The sequence below is a fragment of the Solanum lycopersicum genome, chromosome 8 (genome assembly GCF_036512215.1).
Source record: "Solanum lycopersicum chromosome 8, SLM_r2.1".
NCBI lineage: Eukaryota > Viridiplantae > Streptophyta > Magnoliopsida > Solanales > Solanaceae > Solanum > Solanum lycopersicum.
The window spans coordinates 62,676,266-62,701,152 of NC_090807.1; the positions used below are offsets into that span (position 1 = coordinate 62,676,266).

Sequence of the window (24,887 nt, forward strand, 5' to 3'; positions counted from 1 at the left end):
AGAAAGTATTATGAGATGGAATACCTACACATCCATCCCGACATTTCATTACGGCGATGGAATAATTCTATAATTCTGTTGCGTCGTGCATCACTGCTTATTTGATTACACTAGAAAATGTGTTGCATGTCTTATAAACAATTCTAATATGAACAGCTAAATATACAAAGTACATACGCATAAAGCTGCCGACAATATCCACCTGTCACATTATATAACCACACCAGTCTAGCCGGCCATTACATGGCGCTGATTTATTACTATTTTATTCAAAAATATATCCCGCTAAACCTAACCCCCACCACCCAACGCATATTTAATCATTGTGTCCCTTTCCCACTATTTATTTTCTTCCATATTATAAAATAAAAAAATAATAATTTATGTTCTAAACTACTCCTCTTTTCAATCTCTTTATGAGTTACAAATGACATATCTCTTTATGAGTTACAAATGACATATTTTATATTTTTAATAGTTTCTTTATTCTAGTTTTTAGTTATAATTTTATTTTGTATTTTATTAAGAACTAACGTAATTTTATCCTTCTATATTTATTTAATATTTTTTAAAATTATATTTATTAATAAATAACAAAATTCATTATTTATTCTATTAAGAATATAATAGGTAAAATATGATACTTTATGCATAAAATATATAAAATAATAAGTATTGCCAAATGATTTATAAAATGAAATGATATATAAGATGAAATTGAAGGAGCAATAATTTAACTTTAGAATATTCATTTTACTTATAATACTCTAATCTCTAACCATATAAATACCTTTGACTTATTTTAGATTAAATTTTTTAAAATTCTGTGTTTCTTTTTTAAATTCTATAGTAATGAATTGAAGCTGAAAAAATATTTCTTAAGAGCAAAAAGGAATTTAATATTAAATTAATTTTAATTATAGTAAGGGAAAAAAAGGTTGACACGTAAAAGGTGAAGTAATAAATAAAAGAATAAAATTTTTTGTTCCTTGAATTCCTCCCTCAATTCACGCCCAATTTTCTCTCTCTTCCCTTACCCCAAAGGTTCCATCTCTTTGCCCTCTTTCCAAATCTCCCAAATCCCCCAAAATTCTAGGGTTTTCATTTCCCTGTTGAAATTTGGATCGGTGCTTTGTTTTAGTTTTTGTGTAGAGGTTCCGATTCCTGGATTTTGTGGGAGAATTTTGGGGGATTCCAATTGTATATTAAGAGAAAGAGATGAGTTTTCAAGATCTTGAAGCGGGTCGACCATTGGGGCCCCGTAGAGGGTATATGAATGGTAAGCAAGACCCAACTCAAGCTGTGGCTTCTGGAATTTTCCAGATTAACACTGCTGTGTCAACGTTTCAAAGGCTGGTCAATACACTTGGAACACCCAAAGATACACCCGAGCTGCGTGAGAAGTTGTAAGCTCTCGAAATTTTGTACGATAAATTGAAGTTGTAAGCTGAATTTTTGGATGAAATTTTGCAATTTTTAATACAGTTGGAATTGCTTACATTTCTTGTTGAATTTGATGTTTTGTGGACTTACTGTATTGTCAATTGATGGATTAATTCTGAGACAAGTTTATAGCTTTTGTGGTGATTGAGGTCGCACTTTAGCCATAATCATTTATTGAGATAGACCGGGTCAACTGATACTGTTTTGTGGTATTTTTGTTAGGCGATTTCATCTTTTACTGTGAATTCGTGAATTTATAACTCTTCCTGTATTAGTTTTAGCGTACACACAGAGAGTCAGAAAGAGCATTATACTTGAAACTGATGTTCTGCATTTGAGGAAACTCTTTAGGAAGGCCTCAGCACATGGGCACACACTAAAAATGATGTCTAAATTATCACTGAACATGTGCAAATGAGTTCTTCTGATCACTTTGAGAGTTTTGATATAGAGAAAATCAGTAAGCTTGCAAAAATATTATAAATCAAAATTTTAGAAAACCATTTTCAGTTTTTTTGTCCACCTGTACTTCGTGTGGATGACTGGGAAGTATATATTGTTCAGTATATGGTTCTGATGAATGATAAAACATGTTTTTAGGCTAATTATATACATGTTATGGGAAAAAGTTTGAACTTTATGTTCATGTGCCTTTTAGAGGGTTAAATAAGGCTTTGCTCCACTACTTACTCAAACTGGAATTGATTTACTGAAAGTATTAACTAGTGTAACTTTTCAAAAGAAAAGGGATTAACTAGTTGGATGTTTGCGCTTAGACTTTTATATGAACAAATTCTTTTAAAATGCTGCCAGCCTACTATGTTTAATATTGAAACTTCTCTTTGTGTGTGCATACAGTGTTTATTGTGCAATACTCTACAAAATAGTATTCAAGTTGTTGAGTGAGTTCTTACGGGAAGAGGTTTGCCTATCATTGCCTCTAGAATGGGAATGTGGTTGAATGTTGCGTCGCTCATTCCCATGTGATAAGTGAATGTAATATGGTTCACCGCAAATAAGTGGGGTGAGGAGAAATGTGATATGCGGCAATCATGAACCGGAATCTGGCATGTTTTGACCATCACTTGAACAGAATCTATAGTCAATACTACCTTTCTGGTTCAATTTCTGTTTTCCAGCATGGTGCTGCAATAATGAGATTCTGTTGTGTTTAGTTAGCCAATATGTGGCTTTGCTGTTATCTCGTACTAATTAATACTACCAATTAACACTGGATTAAATATCTTAGTTTCACTCGGGGATTATGCTAACTTTCTCAAGTACAGGCACAAGACGAGGGTACATATTGGGCAGTTAGTGAAAGATACATCTGCAAAACTTAAGCAAGCCAGCGAAACAGATCATCGTGTTGAAGTCAGTGTAAGTATTAAGAGCTCACCTATTTCTTCTTCTCCTTGGTGTTTTCCTTTGTCAGTATGGATTTCCATGACATATATTTGCAGAATACACATGCTCGTTTTCTTCTGTCCTCATTATATATATGAGGTTCTCATCATTTTTGATTGATTAGGCTTATGTTTACTTCTTGTTCTTCACTCTTTAACTTTCTCTTTCACTATTAACTATAAACTCCTGCTTTCTTCTATCAGGCTAGCAAGAAAATAACAGATGCTAAACTTGCTAAAGATTTTCAAGCAGTCTTGAAGGAGTTTCAAAAGGCTCAAAGGCTTGCAGCTGAGAGAGAGACAGCATATACACCTTTTGTTCCCCAAGCAGTTCTTCCTTCAAGGTAAGTTTTCCTGATGGTACTTTATCATATGAAATTTCTGTCAACTTTATAAAAGTATAAAAAGTATGAAATACATATAAGCGATGTCCCCTAGGGCTTTTATGTGATGGTAAGAGTGCAACATGGGATGTGTGGTCAAGCGCATGTTGGGGTTCCTAGTATTTAAGTGGAGAACAGTAGAGGGGTGGGTGCATTATTCATGCAGTGTCGGACCTTGTGCCGCATGTTCTCTTTCATGATAATAAAGAAAATAATACATATAGGCAACTTCTGCCTCAGACCGCAGGAAATGATAAATTCATTCTCTCTAGTTTACAATCTCAAGTGAAATGTTTTGCCATCAATTTTATTGATACCTCTCATTTTTGGGTATGGTCATCTTTTGGTAAACAGTTATACAGCCAGTGAGATAGATGTTTCTTCGGGAAAGAGTCCAGAACAGCGAGCTCTCCTTGTGGAATCAAGAAGGTCAGTTAGCTGATTTCTTGTGAAGATTTATTTAAATTTTGTGCTTATCTGTGAGATTGTTAATATCATAAATTATTAAATTCAGCTATGCGTTAAGTTTATAGACACCATGATGATTCGATTAATTTGTTTGCTCTTTCCTTGTTGGCTTGTTCAAAGAGTGTGCTTCTTAAAAGTAACTTATATTTGTTGTGTTGCAGACAAGAGGTTTTACTTTTGGACAACGAGATAGCCTTTAATGAAGCAATCATCGAAGAAAGAGAGCAGGGAATACAAGAAATACAACAACAAATTGGTGAAGTGAATGAAATTTTCAAGGACCTTGCTGTGCTTGTTCATGAGCAAGGAGCTATGATTGGTAGGTCACTTTGTTTTGTTTTAGTATTCCAAATTTCTATATGGAATGTCCTTTGATATTTACAGTTCTGTTTTCTGCAGATGATATTGGTTCTAACGTTGAGAATGCTCATGCTGCGACTGCACAGGGGAGATCGCAACTTGCTAAAGCTGCAAAGACCCAAAGATCAAATTCATCTCTGGTACTGTCTCACATATGACCATTCATCTTACTGATCATAGAACTCTTATGACTGGTATGATTAAGCATGATCGCTTTGGCTGAAGTCAAAGCTTTAATAGGTTTATGATTCTGATACTGTGAAAAAACAGTAGGACCATTTAGAAGTTGGTGAGTTGTGCTTTGCATTTGGGAATATTTTAGTTTATACCTTCTACATTTTAGAGTATGTTTGGTAGAGTAGATGGAAGGTCCAAATTTGATTAACATGCCGTCTTGACAAGTGTTCTCACTGGACATATTGACTGTGATGGTATGATAGGAGAGGGAAGTCATGAAACGACTGGCAGTGGTAGGTTTCATCCTATTGGGATACTTTAGATGGTTCCTTTTTTAGATCATACAGTCCATTCTATTTTTACATGGCCCTTATATCGAATCCGGTTGAGAAACCAATCACATTGCGTATTTTCTTTCCCTTCTGAGTACCACTTGTATTTTTTATACTTACATTCCTTACACCGAACAATATATGCTCTGTAAATGATTTCCCTAACTTATAACATTTTCTGCAGACTTGCTTACTCCTGGTGATTTTCGGAATCGTGCTCCTCATTGTGATCGTAGTACTTGCAGCCTGAGCTGAAGATTACTGGGATATAGAGAAGGGTCCCGAACTCTGTTCAGACACAGAAGTGAGTGCTTTGATTCGAAAAAAAGTGACTGTTATGATTCGAGTCATTTCAATAGGCATCCTGGAGTGTGGCTCGGTTGTCCCAACCCTTGTTCTTCTTGTCATGGTTGATAAGTCGTGTAGTTAGGGAGGTGGGATAAGAAAGGTTCCTGTTCAACTTGTAAACCTGGTGCTGTGTTTGCAAGATGTATTGCTGACATGTATTGGTGGGTCTGTCAATAACAGTTTATTTTTGTTTGAGGAGCAATCTCTTATATTTGCCCTTTGGATACTCTTGAACCAGATGACATTCAATTCTTTATTGATGCTTGTGTGTGTGTGAAGTTATCACTAATGGGATATGTTGATTTGTTTATCTTGTCTGGTGGATTATCTTGCATGAGAAGTTTCCTGCTTCTATTTCTTGTATAGCAACCTGATGTGTCCGTAATTATAAGATAAAACTTATGCACCCAAGGGTTGTGGCCACCCTGTGTGACCAATGAAGTGAGAAGAATCATCGAAGTCTTAGGTTTACGTTCTAATTTATGGCGAGACAGGTGAAGTTTGTTCCGGACTATGATCTACTTGTGCTGAATTTAGTAGGAGATAATACCCTCCATATTATGGACACTGAAGGTCGCCATGAATAAGTTCAGTCTCAAATATGTAATTCTGTATATATTTTTCATTATAAGTGGCTGTGAAATCATATTAGTAAGGCAATTTGTGGCGGTGAAAATTGTAATAGCATATGTAAACATCATTGGATGTGTTCCTTTTGTAACTATGAAAGCTGTACGTATAAATATAGTTGATCCGAGTAATTAACAAATGGCAAAAGCACGAACTCTTGAACACACAGCAGAAACAAACAGCTCGTGTTAGGTTGTTTTCCTTCATCGTGGCAACGCAGAAACCAGTCAGGTGAAGCAAATTCAACTCTTGAGAAATAACGGGTGTCCTAGTGTCTGTCTCACAACTCATGTTTCAGTCGTTCAGTGAACTTCAAGACTGGGTCTACCAAATTTTCATTTTGTTAAATTAGGATTATTGTAACATATAATTTATCAAGATTAGGTGCATGGTCCTGAAGAAGACGGGGAAAATGTAAATATGCATTAATAAAATTGAGTCTAAGGTTTCATCAGCAACACCAATCTGTTTACAGTTTTCTGTAAATTTTGAAATTGAGTCTAAGGTAGCAGCTGATATCTATGAAGCAAAGACAATGAGGATATTTTTATAGACCTTTACATATACCACATCGGAATAAGATAATGTGTAGACAGCCGAAAACTGCTACATAACGGAATGTTCATTTCATAGTAAAGGCATACCTTTCTCGGCCTTTTGGCTAAGATCAAGTGTAGTATCTGTTCTTATCAGTTTAATATCTGATATGTGGACCATTGGTTCACATGATATTAACTCAATTTTTTAAGGGGAAGAGTCCATCAAGGTAGCTTGCTGCCTGGGCTCTTGCGCGTCGCCCATGCGTTGCACTACTGCACGGGCCTGGCGCACCCCACCAAGTCTAGTACAATTTTATTACAATTTGATGAGATCTCATTTGTTTCGAATGTCTTAAATTTGAGTATTTTGATAGCAAAGTGCTTGAGTAGTCTAAGTTTTGCAATCACTTTCTTATTGTGCATACAGTAACTTTAGAAGGCATCACCACTAAGAATCAATAATAGATAAATACAATCAGATACAGCAGCCAAATCTATGAGTTATGAACATGCATCACCAGTAAAAGCTGAAACAGATCCGATAAGCTTTGAGAAATGAGGTGAAAACCAAACGCAATCTATAAACATTAACCAGCAATAAAGCTGAAACAGATCCAATATGCTCGAGAAATGAGATGAAAACAAAATGGACATTTCAAACAGATCACGTTGTCAAATAGCAATCTTTTGGAGGCACGTACACAGCTAGAAACAAACACTATGTTAGGTTCAAATCTACAAATCCTGGAAACAGCAACAACACGTAAACATGATTCCAGCTGAAACAACCCCCCTCCTCCCCCCCCCCCCCCCATACACACACACTTTGTGCAAGGTATTGGGGTTGAGTCCCACATCAGCTCTTGAGCTGTGGGGGAACTTGAATAACCCTGGGTTCTCCCATCTGTAATTACGAGCTTTTAGGGTGTGATAATCTCAAGGTTGTGTCAAAAAAGATGGATTAAAAGGAGCAGTTAACTAGGGTTATCATTATTTTTCTTGTCTGCTTTTTGAGTTATGGTAAAAACACCACTGGTTATTGAGACGAATAGAAAACGCAGGCAAAATGGCAGACAACATAGATTTTGGTCTTTGCTGTAACATAGCATTTGCAAGTTCCCAACCTTCTCAAACATCATTCCAGATATTAATTTGTATACAGAAAATTCTAACTAAAAACAATACACATGTTATGATTTTGCCAGATAATTGGATTCAAATCAGTGACCAACAGCAAAAACAATGTCTTCACATAATAGTTGATTTGAGAAATTAGTAAATGGCAAAAGCAGCAAAGCATTTCAAAACATAGTAAGCAACGGCCTAAACTGATAAAGGTTAGTGAGGCTCTCTTGCCAATGGTTAGTCCAAAAGGGGGAAAGAAAAAACTTGCTACATTTGTTAATTACTCATGATTGTTTAAAGACATTACTAGATGCATTTAATTGAGGCAACAATGATGAGAAGAGCTGATACAAGAGCTGAGATGAATGTAAAAGCAGATACAACTTCAGTGTGTTCTCGATTTCCACATGGTACTTCCCACACAGGGTGAGTATCAATTGATTCAGCATTCTGTTTGTCTAGCAGAAACAAACAGCCCGTGTCATATTCTTTTCTTTCAAGGTTGCAGCGCAGAAATAAGTCAGGTGAAGCAAATTCAACTCTTGAGAATCCATGTCCTAGTGGCTGCCAGTTAGAAGCCGGGATGTTACAATAAAGTCGAGAAGCTTAACAGATATTCATGGCTTCCTACATACTTAATGCATCTTTTCTTGTACAAGTATCAACTTAAATTTCAGGGGAGTAAAAATGACTGACTACACTGGATGCCTGGAACATATTTTAGAGACTCCGACATAATTTTGGGAATTATTTATGTGATGTACCTGATAGCGTGCATGTAGAGGAAGTTCCATGTGTATTTCCAGTTCATCCTTCTGTTGTGATGTTAAATTGGTACCCACTTCCAGATGAACCTCAACAAGCGAGCGGTTTGACAGAAAAGAAGGCAACTCTAAATTTGTATCTCCAAATACGGCAGCATCCCTGAAAACTACAACAAAACGTGGACAACAACAAGCCTCAAAATGACGGGTAGCAGTGCTAGAAACCCATAAAATCTAATGTTGTAGCTCAAAAGGATCTGCAAAGACTCTAGAAGGCAGTCTTTCAACAATTATAACCTCACAAGATTTCGGAGGCCTGGAAATGGACTCTGATGACAGACGCCGATGGGAGCCTTCACCAATAAGCTTTCCATGTAAAGCAGGACTCTTATATTTGCGCGGACATGATAAGAAAGCTTCAAGCATGTCAGTACCTAAAAGATTACCTTGTATGTTTTGTCTCCAAAAAAGTGAATTTCATTGAATTCTTCAAGGTATCTCAAACAATAAGTCTTATCCCAACCTTGGGGTAAAACCTATCATGATCAAGATCCCCAAATCATCTGTCAAATACTTAAAACGTTTAGCGGTCAATGAGAACAAGAAAAGGCTAAAAGATTTTCACATCGAAACTAATTTGGCCTCCAATGGAGAAGGTGAGATTAAAATGTGCAAACTTTTCTCTAAGCACTGATACCAATGTTTCGCGCATCTTTTGTACCTGATTATAGTTTCAATTGTCTTTAAATCACAGAGAAAAAGAATCTATTGCAGGTACATTACTGCAAAACATATATGCAATAGTAGAGCAGTTATCTATACCTTGTCATACTTTTCAAATTCGTCCCTGGCTACAGTTCCTCCCAAGAGGCGACACATTTAGCATGCGACTTCTGAACTCAATGAATGTTCCTCTACAAAGAAGAATGATTAAGAAGTTTGTCACAACGAAGCAGATAATTTAACCTTTGGTCTATGTTTGCTTGGATCCTTCAAAAATGTTGTCGGGTGTCTGTCAGGTCCTCCAAAAAACAATTTTTGGAGGATCTGACAGACTGGCATGGATGCGCGACATTTTTTGAGGATCCAAGCACCACAGAATTTGATATGCTTACCTCTTTATTGGAATATCCAAGTCAGCAACGTAATGGAGGGTAAAGTTAAAAAATTCATGCATATCATTTGCATCCCATCAAGATTCTTGGCCATCTACATATAAACTCATTTCTACTTCAATTGGGTGAACCTAAGCTATAAACATGAATTCTCACCCAATTATACGCAACTAACATACACAATTGTAAAAACTTAGTTTTCAGATTTTTATTAACTATTATAAACATTGATTTGAAAACTTACGAAATACCACCTTAGAGCAGTTTTTAACAAAGTACAAATAACATAGTAATCTCTCTTTTTTGCTCTTAGGCAAATTATTCTTCATCTTATAGATGAAGGCATACACGCAGAGACAAGTTTATCACTTCAACGAAATTATTTTTCTTAAGCTAAACAACAAATAATTAGAAGGATCACTAAGCCTTTATCGAACTGCACTTGGTTGGGTATGCTCCCCTCTTTACAATACAACAAAAATAAAACATTTTCTCATTAAATAAGAAAAACGTATTGACTAACCTTGAGCTTCTCATCTCCAAGATATGACAACAAGCTCTGCCCGCATACCAGGAAGTCGTGTCAATTCAAAACAAATCGCCCTGCTAATCAACAACTAAGGAGAACGAAAGAAGCAATGCACATTGAAGATGGGTAGATAGAAAATTTCTTCAAGTTGTTCAGTAGTTCCAATTTTCATGAGACTTTTTAACTTGGTACAAAGTGCTTAAGTAGTGGCAACAAGGATGTTGTTTTGAGTTGATATAGTATCCGAGATTTTGTTTTGTCACAGAATGAATATGAATTCACAAGTAATATAATACGGATACGATATCAAATTCTAGTCATTAGAATTACCTGTTTCCTAATAAGCTTGCCATCTTTATGTGCTACAAGGCCATTTTCAGAGAAAACATAATCATAGTCATTTGTAACTGCGCGCATCACAAATATTAGAAAGATCCAAATGTCATTATTCTCAAGGAAGGGAAAGGTTCAGCAATTGTGGTACTTTGCTCATAAAAAGGTCACAATGAATTGGAAATACTTCAATGCTCAAACACCTATATTATTATTGAATTATGTACCACAGAGTAAGATTGTGGATACCTCGTAGACCTTGCTCTGTTTGCTTTTTATGCTCTTTCACTGCATAATTTTTTACATGTGAAGGGAAGAACTAAATTCTTGGATCATATTAAATTTAGGGTATATCATACATTGCCAAAAAAAATATTTGTTCTTGTCTAGCAAACATCCTTCACTGGTGCTGTTGAACGCGTGCCTGAGATGTGAGGAATCTAACTTTGTTGGCACTAGAAATGTCTTAAGCCATCTTGATTTGAAGTTTGCTAATTGGTGACACATTTTATTGTCAATTTACGATATCTTTCAAATGCACACAGACCTATCATTCAGGGCAGTTCTAATTATCTTCTAAACCTTTACATGCAAGGTACTAGTGATTACTCACAGCTTTTAAACAGTTTTAATGGCTGAATGAGTTTTCCTTTTGGAGGATGGATACTTGCAGGAGGTTCTTCTCTCCTCTCTTTTGGACAGTCAAAGTGGCTCACTGGCATCGATGAGCTTAACAATATGATGTTTATATGTCCTAGTGTCTCACAAGTCATGTTTCAGTCGTCCAGTGAACTCTTCAACACTGGGTCTACCAAATTTTCATTTTGTTAAATTAGGATTATGTAACATATAATTTATCAAGATTAGGTGCATGGTCCTGAAGAAGACGGGGAAAACGTAAATATGCATTAGTAAAATTGAGTCTAAGGTTTCATCAGCAACACCAATCTGTTTACAGTTTTCTGTAAATTTTGAATATTACTAACGCCCAAGCTGCATATAAGGATGAACAATTGTGCATCTTGAATATAAATCTTAAAGACATTTAATTGTTCTAAGCATAGTACATTACTCCATATTTATGCAAGTTGTTTATATAACTGAGAAGCTGGATCATCAGGTATTCATTTCCATGTGAGGAGGCAGCAGCTGATATCGATGAAACAAAGACAATGAGGATATTTTTATAGAGCTTTACCATGTACCACATCGTAATAAGATAATGTGAAGACAACCGAAAACCGCTACTTAAATGAATGCTCATTTACTTGTCAAAGCATACCTTTCTCGGCCTTTTGGCTAAGATCAAGTGTAGTATCTGTTCTTATCAGTTTAATATCTGATATGTGGACCATTGGTTCACACGATATTAACTCAATTTTTTAAGGGGAAGAGTCCATTAAGGTAGCTTGCTACCTGGGCTCTTGCGCGTCGCCCATGCGTTGCACTACTGCAAGGGCGTGGCGCACCCCACCAAATCAAAGTCAAAGTTTTTTATATTTTTAAGCAGTATCATATTTTTGTTTCTCCATTACTTTTTAATGATGTAACAAATTTTGAATATTTCTTGTTTGACTAGTCTATAATTTCTCTAATAAGCAATCACTTTCTTGTTGTGCTACAGTATATTGAGTTTCCAACCTTTTCAACACCATTCCAGATTTGTAGACAGATATTATGATTGTGTCAGATAATTGGATTCAAATCAGTGACCAACAACAAAAACAAACTCTTCACATAATAGTTGATTTGAAAAATTAGTAATGGCAAACCATTTCAAAAAATAGATAAGCAACGGCGTATACTGATAAAGGTTACCTAGCATTAAGTGAGGTTCTCTTGCCAATGGTTAGTCCAAAAAGGGGAAAGAAAAAACTTGCTACATTTTTATCAATTACTCATGATTGTTTTAAGATATTATTAGATGCATTATCAGAGTACTTGATTGAGGCAACAATGATGAGAAGAGCTGATAAAACAGCTGAGATGAATGTAAAAGCAGATACAACTTCAGTGTGTTCTCGATTTCCACATGGTACTTCCCACACAGGGTGAGTATCAATTGATTCAGCATTCTGTTTGTCAAGCAGAAACAAACAGCCCGTGTCATCTTCTTTTCTTTTAATGTTGCAGCGCAGAAATAAGTCAGGTGAAGCAAATTGAACTCTTGAGAATCCATGTCCTAGTGGCTGCCAGTAAGAAGCCGGGATGTTACAATAAAGTCGAGAAGCTTAACAGATGTACATGGCTTCCTACATACTTAATGCATCTTTTCTTGTACAAGTATCAACTTCAATTTCAGGGGAGTAAAAATGACTGACTACATTGGATGCCTGGAACGTATTTTAGAGACTCCGACATAATTTTGGGGATCATTTATGTGATGTACCTGATAGCGTGCATGTAGAGGAAGTTCCATGTGTATTTCCAGTTCATCCTTTTGTTGTGATGTTAAATTGGTACCCACTTCCAGATGAACCTCAACAAGCGAGCGGTTTGACAGAAAAGAAGGCAACTCTAAATTTGTATCTCCAAATACGGCAGCATCCCTGAAAACTACAACAAAACGTGGACAACAACAAGCCTCAAAATGACGGGTAGCAGTGTTAGAAACCCATAAAATCTAATACTTAGTAATTTACCACCACGCTGAACAAGGTGTTGTAGCTCAAAAGGATCTGCAAAGACTCCAGAAGGCAGTCTTTCAACAATTATAACCTCACAAGATTTTGGAGGCATGGAAATGGACTCTGATGACATCTTCAATCTGAGAGTTGATGACAGACGCCGATGGGAGCCTTCACCAATCAGCTTTCCATGTAAAGCAGACAGTTTTGGTGAAAATTCGACGTTTCCTTGCAGTGATTCACATGCACCGTACAATATGTCATGTGCAATGAAATCTTCAAACTTTGAATCTACCAAATTGTCATGTTTGTTAAAGTAGGATTTTGACACATAATTATCAACATAAGGTGCATGCACCTGAAGAAGATTGAGAAAAAAGATAATCTGGTGAATAATGGAAAGAAGTTAATGATTGCATGATTAAATTGAGTCTAAAGTTTTCTTGGAAGTACCAATCCATTTACAGTTTTCTGTAAATTCAAATATTACCAACACTGAAAATACATGTATCGAGAAATAATTGCACATCTTGAGATATTTTAGCAGCTGGTTTACTTACTTCACTTAATACTGCAGTATTGAGACATGAGCTGATCCTAGCAATTAGTATCACTGCGATGACCATTGTCGAAGATCGTGCCAGAAGTTCATGAAGTTCCATTGTAAATCTGCGAAGGTTGCATGGACATTAGGCACGACTCCATTACACACGATAGATATTAGATATGTTATACATTTATGCTTCTGACAACAAACAACTTCTACTACAACTCATCAGATATTGTCACATTAGGTGATTTTCTATTGAAAGAACTTCCTACATCTATACATAACTTCCCATTACTAATATAAATTGAAGATTATGAGATGCAACTCAAAGTATCATTGTGGCAGGACAAAGGCAATATATAACCGGTTCCACTTAAAAGTACAGCTGAAAGTATGCTCAAAAGATGATTATTGTTTCATATTGAGAGGGGAGATTAGTATTATTCAAGTTAGTTACATTATCAAGATGGTTAGTTAAGTAAATGAAGATGTGTGACCTCCCACCAGCTCAAGCACCGGATAACTACGTCCATCAATGCTTAAACAATTGGGAAGAACCTAGTGTTTTTACCTCCGCTAGAATTTCCTGATTCTCAACCCACTTCATTATTTTTATGCTTGTATGTTTTTGTAATAACTTCGTAAGAATGTCTTATATTATATCTAATTAGAGTAACAACAAAAGAATCATTTTCGCTCGATATTGAGCTCTTTGGGATTCATAACAACATTGAATCTATTGTGTTTCCTAGTATTCGGATTCAATCCTCATCTCTATATGAAACCCAACTCTTTGTTCAATCTTGGCTCCAATATAAAAGGAGAAAGAACAAAAATATTACTTCCCAAAGAACATCAACATATTAACCACACCAATACAGTAGCTGATAAAATAGAGAAAATAACGGCAATATCATCAAAATCTACATGAAATTGTTCTCCTTCAGAAAAAAAAAAAAAGGTAGCAGCAGCATTGCAACAAGATAAAGATTCAATTTTTAGGGTGAAATCCATCATCACACTTCAATTTCCAGATGATAACAGAAGCTTCATCAATCAAATTGAAGCGAAAAATTACCAGAAATTGAGGAGATTCAGATAACAATGGGGTTATCGATTTGAAGTTAAAAAAAAAAACCCAGAAAACTTCAAAGCTGAATTTGATGAAAATCTTACCAGAGATAGCCTCTTACAGGGGAATTTTAATCACTAATTTCGTTTCAATTCAGCTGATCTGTGTCTTGTAAGGAGAAGGAAGGAGGATAACAAATCAGATCCTATTCCAGTTCTTCTGTTTTTTCTTTCTATTTCATTTTTCTTACTGAGTTTTTTTTTTGGGGGATATTATGCTGAAAATGAATATATAAAAGTAAATAAATACAGTCAATAAAATAAAATAAAGTGATTTTTTTTATGAAGTTTTGTGAATAAAATAATATTATATAAGTTCATGAAAAATATATTTAATATTTATGGGATTCAATTTTAAATGAACCTAAATTTTATGGATTTCCATTTTCCATTTCGTTTTATTCCTGGGCATATTATTCCAACGAATTTAACCACTTATGAATTATGTCAGAGTTGTATAAATGTGATATTAAATCACTAACAGGAACGGCTCAAGCATATTAGTAATCCAAAATAAAAATTAACGAAATTTTAAACTTGAGTTGTTAATAAGTTTTATATAATTGATTTCTTCTAATTTTCAATTCATAATATAACTATTCCTATTTTTAATTAGTTTTCATGAGATATACTACTTCAAATATACCATTTTTTTTTTATAAATCGTTCATTTTTCATGAGAAGTTTACTTTTTTTCGCAAATAATATTCAATATTTATTTATTTTTTTAAAAATAACCTATAATTTATTATTTTTCAAAATGAAACCCCTTAAATTTAAGGATCTAAGACACACATCTTTTTTTTAATACTGTCGAGCCACTTTAATCACTATTTTGTATCAAAACATCAAATTTTCATGAGAATTGAGAAGCAATTAACGAAATGTTAATTTTTCTTAGGTAGGTTTTAATACATTTAGTAAAGTCTGAGTTTTTTACCACTCAAATTTGAATTATTAAATATATTCTGTAAGTGCAAAATTTAGTAATAATCATTTGAAGCATATTTATTTTATATTTTATTTACAATCACTTAATGAATTTAAATAAATATGTATGTAATTAAAAATCTATAATAGAATCGTTAAATGCTACCTATTTAATGATTTTAGTAAAATTCTATTTCATCCGCCCCTACATTTATTTTCACAACCATTAAAAATACTTACCGGAAACTAAAAATGTTAACTTAGCGACAGATTTTAGATACTTAAAAGGACCATTTTGAATGTTATCTCAAACATAGGGAAATAGTTTTGTCATTTCTCGAAAATTTAATTTGTATCGCATACATAGGGTTTGGGGACTCACAAATCTGAATTTTCAGGCGAAAGGAGGGAAAATGAGCACTGGAAGTTCGCTGACGTCGTCACCGGCGAGGTCATCGAGTTCGACAATGGCGATGATCGGAGGAAATGTCGGGCCGCCATCGTCTACAGCTGTTGATGACTTCAATTTTCCAGTTGATCTCATCTCCGTTCAAGACCGCAAAGATGAGGCTCTTCAAGGTCAGTACAATTTTTCGCATCTACTTTTTCTTTTTGTTTAACCTTTTTAGTTTATCAGTTATAGTTATATTTGTTTTCATGTTATAATCTGATTGCTTGTAAAAAGATGGAGCAAGTTATTTTGCAAAATAGCTGATTAACCTCAAGCTAGGCATGTTTGTACTGTATGTTGACTATATGAGTAATTGATTATCTTAAGTTATTGAATATTTACTCTAGCCTACAAATTTTATTGCAAGAAGTTGCTTGTATATTGAAACTTAGTAAAGTTATGCTGGTAGACAAAGCTCTAGCCTTGAGAGTGTTAATATGTTTTATTAGTTGGGGAAATGTCGATAAAGCTCAATTTTTAGTTTTATACTTCTGTGTATCATCAGCATGTGTATATTGTTCTATATCTAGGTTCCAGTGAAAACAAATAAGTTTCATTGGTTTTAAGTGTTTTTTCTTACCTTTTTTTTATTCTTTAATAGTATAATGAGTACTCGTTATTATGATTCAGTGGACAGATTTTATTATGCAATAAATGAAGTTGTATTCCCTAATCAAAAGTTTTTGCAAGGAACCTGTGTCATATATCTAGATTGATCTTCTTGTTGTTAATAAAGTAGATAATGAGTGTTGGTTACTTTGTTTATAAGAAGTAAAAAGCAAGTTAGAGGGCCATTCTTATAACTTTTATTGCTCGATAGTTATAAATGGTTGGTTTAGATATGTACCGTTTAATAAGTTTGAGTAAATTCACATGTTAATAATGAAACTGAGTGACTTTACTCTCTCTGAAACAAGTCTAATTTTGAATTCTTCTTGTGAAATTTGAGGGACATCATATTTCTGATCAAATGACAAAGTAGCAATAATGTTTGCATAAATTATCAGGCATCACACCCTGTGCTATATGGGTGGAAATGATAGGGATAATGTTTCAAATAGGTGAAATGTGATGGTGATTTGGTTTATTCTTGTAGAGATCAGGTAGTGAGAATGATGATTGTGGTTTCGAGTGTGTTAATCATTAAAAGTATGCATGTTAGACTGGTTATCAAAGGATTAAGTTAGTCTTACATTTTATGTGAGAAAAATTCAAGTAGATGTGTTCCGTTTACTCAAATACTGGCACCTTTTTCTTTGTTATTGATGGAAAATGCTGAAAGCTCCTTTAAATTTAAGTGACATTGACTCCATTTTTGCTGGACGGAAGACAAACTGCTAGAGATATTAACTGAATACGTGTCTTAGTTTCCCTACAAACTGGTTTAATTTCCATTTTTCTAAGATGGAAGTAAAAGAAATCGACCATCTAACTGACTCATTTGCCATCATCATGTTTAGAAATAATCACTGGGTGTCCACTCACCAAAAAAATACTTAAAAAGTATAACTGAAACGACGTGTTTTATTAGGATCCTTTTAAGCATTGTGCAGTGATTGATGAACCACGTATCCAAGATATCATTGTTTATCCTATCAGATTTGCCTGTTATAACCTCTGCTAGATGTTTTCTTGCAGAGAAATATTTGTAAAATCGTCCAACTTTTTGGTTATTTCTTTTTCAATTTTTGACGAGATGGTTAAAGTCATGCATCTGGAACAGCCTCCGCATCCTAAAGTTCATTTGATAAATGATGAAGTAGACAATAAGTGCTCCTTATTTGTATGTGAAAGTAAATAAAGGTGAAAAACTAATATGAGCTGTATTTCAGAAGGTTATGTCTTTTATATTGAGGTTTTTTTTTATTTTTTTGCTAAAGCTATCTTATCAAGGATTTAGCATGGTGTCGTATAAGGTAGCAAGATACTTAATTTGTGCCTTATACTCTATATATGCGATACTACACTGTCTTAAATCTGTCAGTACTTCATGAAGAGTACTCATATTTGATAACTTTTAGCTGTTGGTTCAGGTATATCAGATAACTTGTGATGCAAGAACCTAATTTTTTTGGATTATTATTAAGTAACCTGTTGTCAGTTCAGTGAGCTTATTTCCTCAATTTCATCTTCTCGTGCCCTTTACCCTTGAGGAAGGATCTAAATGGTCCATGTGACTTTCTATCTGATGGAAAAAAGTTTTTGCCATTGTTTTAGGCCATCTGTACTTGGTTTATACGTGGGAGCTTTAGGGTAGCAGAGCAGTGTCATGTAACTAGGCAAACTCCAACCAAAACATCATGAACGGTTCTTTACCACCCCTTTTGAATAAGATAACATCGCTTGCAATTAGTCAAAAAAGTTTGGTCTCTGAATTTGGCTTCTTGGGTTGTTCGAAACAATTTTCTTATCAAGCTGAGAAAGCCAATGCCATAGTCTTAGCCGTATTTTCTACCGTCTTACCAGTGGAAAGATGAACTACACTAGGTCAATAATGCAACAGACTTTCTTTATTCGAGAAATTTTCAGTTGTTAGCTGATGATATAGTTTGTTTTAGTTTTGATTCAGAGAATTAATGTTCTGTTTGCAGTTCTCAAATCTGATCTGATGGCTTCACTGAACAAAGAGGTTAAATCCCTAGACGAAGATAGCTGGATGTTTGATGGACCTAGGTCTCGTATTCACAGGATTTCTAGGCCAGGTAGCTCACGAATAGCAAAAATGACAGCATCGTTCATTTAGGAAACTTGGTGATAATCTTCTTTTCATTTAGGTGACATTATGATAGTGTACTTGATGCATTACTACTGTGCATTTACAGGACGCCTTCACAAACATGTAGAAGTTGGAAAGCAGAAATCTAAGTTGGCGGCCACATTAAAATGAGGAATGTTTTCTTGTGCATTATTTGTACGAATAATTTTTTACTGTTAATTTTTGCTCTAATGATTTTCCAGAAGCGTGAATTCCATATGAGATTTTGTTAGATTCAGGAAATTATCCTTTCCGTTTCAGATATAAATGTGTATTGTACTCCTAATGTAACTACTTAGCCCAGACGAGCGATAACGAGTATAGATACTCTTATTTACTAATAGATGGATCTATATTGACAAAAAAGAATATGATATGTTTTCTCCTCAACAAAATTGGATTGTAAGACTATGTTTTATGTCTTATTTTAGACGTAGAGTTGCATCAGTTTTTCCAATCTTACGTTGTTTTGGTAGATGTTTAGTATCACCATGTTATGAGGTTATTTCGTATTTGATTCTTTTATTCCACACTTGCGATTTATTAGGAACGGTTTATTTCGCTACGAACGTTGGTAGACTTAGATTTCCAATCACAGTTTTAGTCTATTCTAGTGGACGGTTGAATTGGTTGTCAAATACTTGTATATAATGTATGTATATTATATTTATATCCTATAAATACTCGGTTTTTGTTTTTTCTTTTAAATTTGAATAATCACTTGTACATATTTCACAAAATTTGAAACTCTGATATTCCAAAAGAAGTTACTATTATTTGCACTTTACAGCAAGAAATTATCCTTTGCAGTGTGAATTTCGTCTTTTGTAAATGCAAAAGTTACCAAAAAAAAAAATACACGGATTTTCTCCACATCGTATACGTATTTCGTCTTTTGGAAATGTAAAGTTACCAAAAAAGAACAACACGAAATCCTTGTTGTCCTCCGGCGAGTTTCTGCCATCCAACTACATACAACTTGCTGAAGAAACTACTCTTACTAGAAGAACTGGAAATTACCACCTAACCATTACTTAATCCAAAGAAAATACAATGAGTGATCATACAGGAAAAGCATGCTAAGATAGAACTTAATGACGAAATTAGACGAAAACAAGGCAAAAGGAAATTCGAAAAGAGAAAACCAGACAAAAGAAAATTCGAAAGTCATTTTCTGGGGTTGGGTTACAAGAAATATTTTCAAGGGAAACATCTTCCACCCAAAGGGAGAAAATGACTACCCTTACTCTTAGTGCTCCAACCAACATACATTGCAATCATCCTTTAATACTAAAAAAAATTTCAACACTTCCTGTTTGCAACATCATAGTTATCTTAATATATATGCCATCTCAAAAAAAAAAAAAAAATCTTCTATAAATGTTTTTACTTGAAAAGTAGTTTCTGGTCTCCGACTCGATACCTGAAGATATCTTTCAAAAGATGAGTCATTTTTCAGAAAATAGTTTTTGGGAAATGTTCAGAGTTTTGCCGAACACACGAGCATGAAAATGGATAAATAAAACCAAGTTGTTTCTCTTAAATCTGCAGTGAAAGACCCCCAGCAAGCTACGGATCTCAATCTTGCATTGACTTGGTACATGCAGGATAAGTTCTCTCTCCCACAATGGCAGACCTTTCCAATTGCCGCCTTGAGAAAGGTTCTTAATTGTACTGAAGACTGAGAATCTAATTAACTACATAGTACTAAATTACTTGCTAACAGACTATAGTTTAACAAAGGGTTAAGGCATCTTCCTAATAACAACATCAAAAGTTTTATAACTTCTACGTACTTATGAAATTAAATGACCGGAGAGCTTATACAGGGAGAAATTATAAAGGGGAAAAGGAAGTGTCCGACATAGATTTAGGCATTTAGCATGGTGGATCGACTCAGCTTTATGCAAAGAAGAAACAACAAAATGGAGGTGAACTCCATAAGACTCATCCAGATGAATCATGAAGCTTTTCCATATATAAAAATCCAGTGACAAAGGTGAAAATAGGTATTAGAGCTACTATCTTATGGGAAGTTTCCCGTGACCCAATACACTAAGAGATGAGATTTCTGGATTACCTCAGGTACATCTTCTCGGTGACTGATCATACTTTTTTAGTGTTTGATGTTAGTAGCCCCATTTGCTCAGTAAGATGTTCCATATGCTGAACATTGTACCATCCATTTCCTAGCAGCTCTGTTTCAGTAGTCTTATCATTTTCTGTTTCAACCGAACCCATCTCCTCTGTCTCAGTAGGAGGGTATAGGCTTTGAAGAAACTTTTCCCAGGAGGGATCAGTAACAGTAGGAGGCTCTCCAATATCGTCAACCAAAGCACTTTCCCACTTGATTTGAAGGTCGGGGGGGAAAATATCATTTTCCAATGGCAGTTCTCCGTTTCCCCACAATGTGGGATCCATGAAAGAATCATTGCCCCTCTCTGTTCCATTAATATCCATATTGTTTTCAGGCACAATTTCTTGTAACTGTGAGGGCATAGGCATAATCATATCTGATGAAAACGGTACAATAGGTGGCAAATTTTGAGCTCCAATTGGGGAACTGCTCTCTGAAAACTGAATGTTGGCAGACAATGAACTTTGTCCTGCAATAGCTGAAGTTGTACTTGCAAACGGCTGCGAAAAAGCAGGTGAAACTTCCTGAAGAGTGACTCCTGAAATTCGACTGTTACTTCTGCCATCAAATGCATCACCAATCGGTGGACTTTCAGGACTGTTGCTGAAGTTCTCTAACCTAGGAGAAGAATCTAGTTTTGTTATCTGTGTGAGCATTCCTTTCGCTGTCTCATTCATTATAGGGTGGTACTTCACAAGCTGTCCATCAGCAGGCCTAACAGAATGATCATCTGAAGGAAAATCTTGTCTAATCCTGCGTTTCTTCTTTCCTTCCATCTTGCGCTTATTGTTGTCATTTTGCTGCTGTACAAACTGTGCAAAGAATCCAGGGCTGTTAACAGCTTTTGCCAGGAAAGACATCATCTGTTGCTGCCGCTGCTCCATAATCTGAAGGTTCTGCACCATGTTTTGCATCTGATTATCAGTAGTCTGCTGGTGTTGTCTCAGCTTAACCAGCTCTTGCATAAGCACATTCTTGTCCCTTTTCAGCCACTCAACCTCTTTCTCAAGCCCAAAATTTCCAACCTCGACACAAGCCCCAACTGACGCACTCTGACTATGCAGCTGCTGCTGCTGCTGCTGTCCATGAGCAGGCTTGCGCCTGCTAATATTTTTAAGCAGATGCTTTTGACCTCTTATGAATCCATCATTAGAAAATTTCCAGAGGTCGGAACCAACCTTTCTAAAGCCCTGTTTGTAGCACAAGAAAGAGAAATATTATAAGCCTGACTTGAGGTTCACTATTAAAATATTACTCTAACATGGGTTAATTAGTCAAGTAGGAAAAGAAAAAGGATATTTCACAAGTGACTTCACATAATCATTATGACTTGCTAACCTTACCTTAATACCCTGAAGAAAATCTACAAATAATTAGAGCTCTGTTCAAACTCAATATAGCACCTTATCTCCAAATCAACTTTTAGGCAGAAAGGAACAGGAAATTATCTATAGCCTTAAGAACAAGTATGATGAGATGGAAGCTTAAGAGTTATGCAAACTTAAGATGCATTTGGAAATAACACATTGTCTAATAGCTCCTATATAAGGAACCACTTAGTATTGAGTTTTGATTATAAAACAAGTAGTGCTCGTCTCTTTTTTAACTAGGTACCAAAATAAGGAGGAAAGACATCTGCAATACACTTATCGTTGAAGTTATCTGGCAAGTTTAAGAAGAAGTTCATTTATAGTATAAAAAGAATTGTTTTCGTCTCATCAACAAGTCAGTGAATTGACATACTAGGAGCCTCAAGTCGATGAGACTAACATAGTGACCCAAAGAGCTCACTATTCTTTGATGCATGCACCCACGTGTGACATCACTATCCCTATCACTCAATGTTTCGTAACTTCACAGGCCACATGTGCAGATATCATCGTGTGTGTCACGTCAACATTATTTCTGCATTCTCAGTCCACAACAGTAAAATGTGAATCTGGATTGAACCCTAGCATGTTGAATGCTCTCTCTTCTATCAACATTATATACTGCCTCCATCTAGCTGTATACATTAATAATATTACCATCACTAGAGTTGGTGAAGAAGGGATTAACTGTTGGAAATCTTTTTTCCTAACATTAACGCACTGAAACAGACTCTTTCACCGACTTCTAGACGAAAGAGTAGCAATGACTAAAATACTTTTGGGGATATAGATTACTCAGTCACCACAAGAATGGACATCTCTTAGAGGGAAATTTACTCTGCATATCCTGGAGGGACTGTAGGCTGATTGACTACCATTTTCAGTAGTAACACCATGTAGAGAAAACAAAAAGGGTTACTTTGTCCAAATCTTGTAGCTCTTGTTGAAATTCTTTTAGTCTGAATACAAATTAATATGCACTTAATGAAAGAGAATTAAGTAAATAAATAAAAGTGTGTTCTCTCCAGCAATTTAAACTTTTAGATAAGATAGTCGTTACACTTGAACATGGTAGCAGAGCAAACAAAGATATGGGATCAAGTCTTACCGCCGCCAATTATTTTAAAGAATTTTTGCGTGCTTACGGATGAAACCACTAAAAATGTAGCAACCAAATATCACCTGATGTTGTGAAATGACATTTTAACTAATCAAGACTAAAGAAATCCTATAAATATTGTCGCTATCAATTCAAAGTTTCTCGATAACAATCCACTTTCTACTCGAATTGAAAAATAAAATAGTCAATAATTAACATTTCAGCTCAAAAAATTCAATAAATGCCAAGCATAGAACTAAAAATCACCAAATAACCCAAAACCAGTACAGTTAAATCAGAAAAAACTCAACTAAGACCAAGAGAAATGCATACATAAGTGTTCAACTGACGAACGAAGCTGGAGAAGTTACTATGCTTAAAATACTTGGGCAGTAACTGCTTGGCGAACTCCGGTGGATCCCAAATCACAAAGCTACTATCGGTAGGACTCCACGAAACAATCTTGTCAGTACTCGGGTCATCAACCATATCATAAGTCTTCATCAAAAAAGGTGGTACCGCATTTGAGCTAGGCATCGGCGCCGGTGTTATTTCCGGCACCGGAGAACCTCCTCCGGCGTCCATTGAATTAGAACCTATTCCTAAACGAAGAAATTAAATTTTCAATTACTTAACACAACGCTGATCATATATAAATTCACAAATACACAGGGTTTTGGGGATTAGGACGGAAAATTGGAAGAAGAAAAACTAAGTTTTAGAGAGAGAAAGACGATTGGGTATTAAAGTGGAGAGAGAAAGTAGTTTGTACGGCGAGGGAAGAAGAAGTGGGTATATATATATCGGAGGGAAAAGGGAAAGAGAAGTAAGTATTTTTGTTTGTTTTTTTAAAGAAAGTCTATAATTGTAGTCTTTTTGACAAACATTTTGGAATTTTGGAAGGTTAAAAGTGCAAAAATAATAATTAAAATTGAGATATTGTTAAATATTTTAGAGAAAAAAAGTATTAAATAGTATTTCATTCATTTCATTTTTACGTGTTATTTGCATCTTTGAGAGTCTAACTCGATTAAATTTTCAGCTAAATGAATAAGATCAATTTTTCAAATTAATATTATATTTTTAAAATTATATAAAAAATATTATAAGTTATAAAAAATTTTATATATTAATATGATAAAAAAATATATTATTTATTAAATTTCATATAATTTTACTCTCAAAAAATAAAATGTAATAAGTAAAAGTGAATAGGATAGTAAATTTTCCCAAAATATTTATACATATACTTTGAGGAAATATTTTTAGCATCACTTTCTATTGGGAAAAGTATTTATTATATATACTTTTGAGGAAATATTTTTGTCATCACTTTCTACTAATAGTTGCTCAAAACTATTTTTAAATTGTTTATCACACAAATTTATTTCTCTATCATGAAAAGATATACTTCTCACAATAAGTTAATTTTAGAAATTTGACCAAATAAATTATATGATTGTATTTGGTATAAAATAAAATGTTCTTAATAAAAATATCTTTTAGAAAAGAAAACCGTATTGAATTTATCCTTTTTCATTTGATAAGCATATTAAAAAGACAATAACCACTAACCTATGTTATGATATAGTAATGAAACTGTTTTATCCTTAATTAAAAAGTCTCAAATTATAACATTAAGGAGATGTCATCCTTACGAGTCCTGTAATACGCAATTCAAATTTAATCGGATTTTTAATGCGAACTTCTGACATCATATAGAAACAAAAAAAAAGTCTTAAAATTTATTAATAATGCTCCCTCCATTTCTACGTAATTATCACCATTTTAGATTTTAATGTCCTTAAAAAATTAGGTAAATTTATATTTACATATTTATTTAGTGTTCTTTCAAAATATTTTTTTAGTAAATGAACATAAAATA

The 24,887-nt window shown here is 34.5% G+C and overlaps 5 protein-coding genes and 2 non-coding genes across 7 annotated transcripts; 4 read left to right on the forward strand and 3 right to left on the reverse strand.

Annotated features, from left to right (window-relative positions):
• Positions 1–976: 976 nt before the first annotated feature.
• Positions 977–5,227, forward strand: LOC101259184 (syntaxin-22). Its single transcript, XM_004245900.5, is given in 8 exon segments — positions 977–1,406; positions 2,730–2,823; positions 3,054–3,193; positions 3,587–3,661; positions 3,862–4,019; positions 4,100–4,200; positions 4,754–4,760; positions 4,763–5,227. Coding segments are annotated over 8 exon segments (825 nt in total). The 5' UTR covers positions 977–1,218; the 3' UTR covers positions 4,825–5,227.
• A 960-nt stretch (positions 5,228–6,187) lies between these two features.
• Positions 6,188–6,383, forward strand: LOC112942107 (U2 spliceosomal RNA). Its single transcript, XR_003247986.1, has one exon. It is a non-coding gene; the product is annotated as a U2 spliceosomal RNA (small nuclear RNA).
• A 1,119-nt stretch (positions 6,384–7,502) lies between these two features.
• Positions 7,503–8,401, reverse strand: LOC138338069 (uncharacterized). Its single transcript, XM_069288543.1, has 3 exons — positions 8,273–8,401; positions 7,976–8,209; positions 7,503–7,775 (listed from the first exon to the last, which is right to left on the reverse strand). The coding sequence occupies exons 1-3, from the start codon at positions 8,399–8,401 to the stop codon at positions 7,518–7,520; spliced, it is 621 nt and encodes a 206-aa protein (XP_069144644.1). The 3' UTR covers positions 7,503–7,517.
• A 2,829-nt stretch (positions 8,402–11,230) lies between these two features.
• Positions 11,231–11,426, forward strand: LOC112942092 (U2 spliceosomal RNA). Its single transcript, XR_003247968.2, has one exon. It is a non-coding gene; the product is annotated as a U2 spliceosomal RNA (small nuclear RNA).
• A 391-nt stretch (positions 11,427–11,817) lies between these two features.
• On the reverse strand, positions 11,818–14,541 carry LOC101264849 (uncharacterized). Its single transcript, XM_004245919.5, has 5 exons — positions 14,306–14,541; positions 13,140–13,248; positions 12,595–12,937; positions 12,342–12,508; positions 11,818–12,141 (listed from the first exon to the last, which is right to left on the reverse strand). Exons 2-5 carry the CDS (start codon positions 13,239–13,241, stop codon positions 11,851–11,853), a joined length of 903 nt encoding a protein of 300 aa, XP_004245967.1. The 5' UTR covers positions 13,242–13,248; positions 14,306–14,541; the 3' UTR covers positions 11,818–11,850.
• Positions 14,542–15,368: 827 nt separating this feature from the next.
• Positions 15,369–18,765, forward strand: LOC101246949 (protein SAMBA). Its single transcript, XM_004245947.5, has 3 exons — positions 15,369–15,769; positions 18,233–18,343; positions 18,464–18,765. Exons 1-3 carry the CDS (start codon positions 15,604–15,606, stop codon positions 18,526–18,528), a joined length of 342 nt encoding a protein of 113 aa, XP_004245995.1. The 5' UTR covers positions 15,369–15,603; the 3' UTR covers positions 18,529–18,765.
• Positions 18,766–20,352: 1,587 nt separating this feature from the next.
• Positions 20,353–23,730, reverse strand: LOC101258888 (heat shock factor protein HSF8). Its single transcript, XM_010327263.4, is given in 3 exon segments — positions 20,353–20,532; positions 20,535–21,723; positions 23,336–23,730. Coding segments are annotated over 3 exon segments (1,461 nt in total). The 5' UTR covers positions 23,588–23,730; the 3' UTR covers positions 20,353–20,512.
• Positions 23,731–24,887: the final 1,157 nt, after the last annotated feature.

Bases quoted from the DNA above. Each gene is read 5' to 3' on its own strand.
- LOC138338069 (XM_069288543.1), bottom strand. From the start codon at position 8,401: ATGCTTGAAGCTTTCTTATCATGTCCGCGCAAATATAAGAGTCCTGCT. The intron at 8,210-8,272 runs GTTATAATTGTT...CTACAACATTAG, and splicing joins GGCCTCCGAAATCTTGTGAG to ATTTTATGGGTTTCTAGCAC. The intron at 7,776-7,975 runs GTACATCACATA...TCTAACTGGCAG, and splicing joins CTCTACATGCACGCTATCAG to CCACTAGGACATGGATTCTC.
- LOC101264849 (XM_004245919.5), bottom strand. From the start codon at position 13,241: ATGGAACTTCATGAACTTCTGGCACGATCTTCGACAATGGTCATCGCA. The intron at 12,938-13,139 runs GTAAGTAAACCA...AATCTTCTTCAG, and splicing joins ATACTGCAGTATTAAGTGAA to GTGCATGCACCTTATGTTGA. The intron at 12,509-12,594 runs GTAAATTACTAA...GTTTTGTTGTAG, and splicing joins ACACCTTGTTCAGCGTGGTG to TTTTCAGGGATGCTGCCGTA.
- LOC101246949 (XM_004245947.5), top strand. From the start codon at position 15,604: ATGAGCACTGGAAGTTCGCTGACGTCGTCACCGGCGAGGTCATCGAGT. The intron at 15,770-18,232 runs GTCAGTACAATT...TTCTGTTTGCAG, and splicing joins CAAAGATGAGGCTCTTCAAG to TTCTCAAATCTGATCTGATG. The intron at 18,344-18,463 runs GTAGCTCACGAA...GTGCATTTACAG, and splicing joins TCACAGGATTTCTAGGCCAG to GACGCCTTCACAAACATGTA.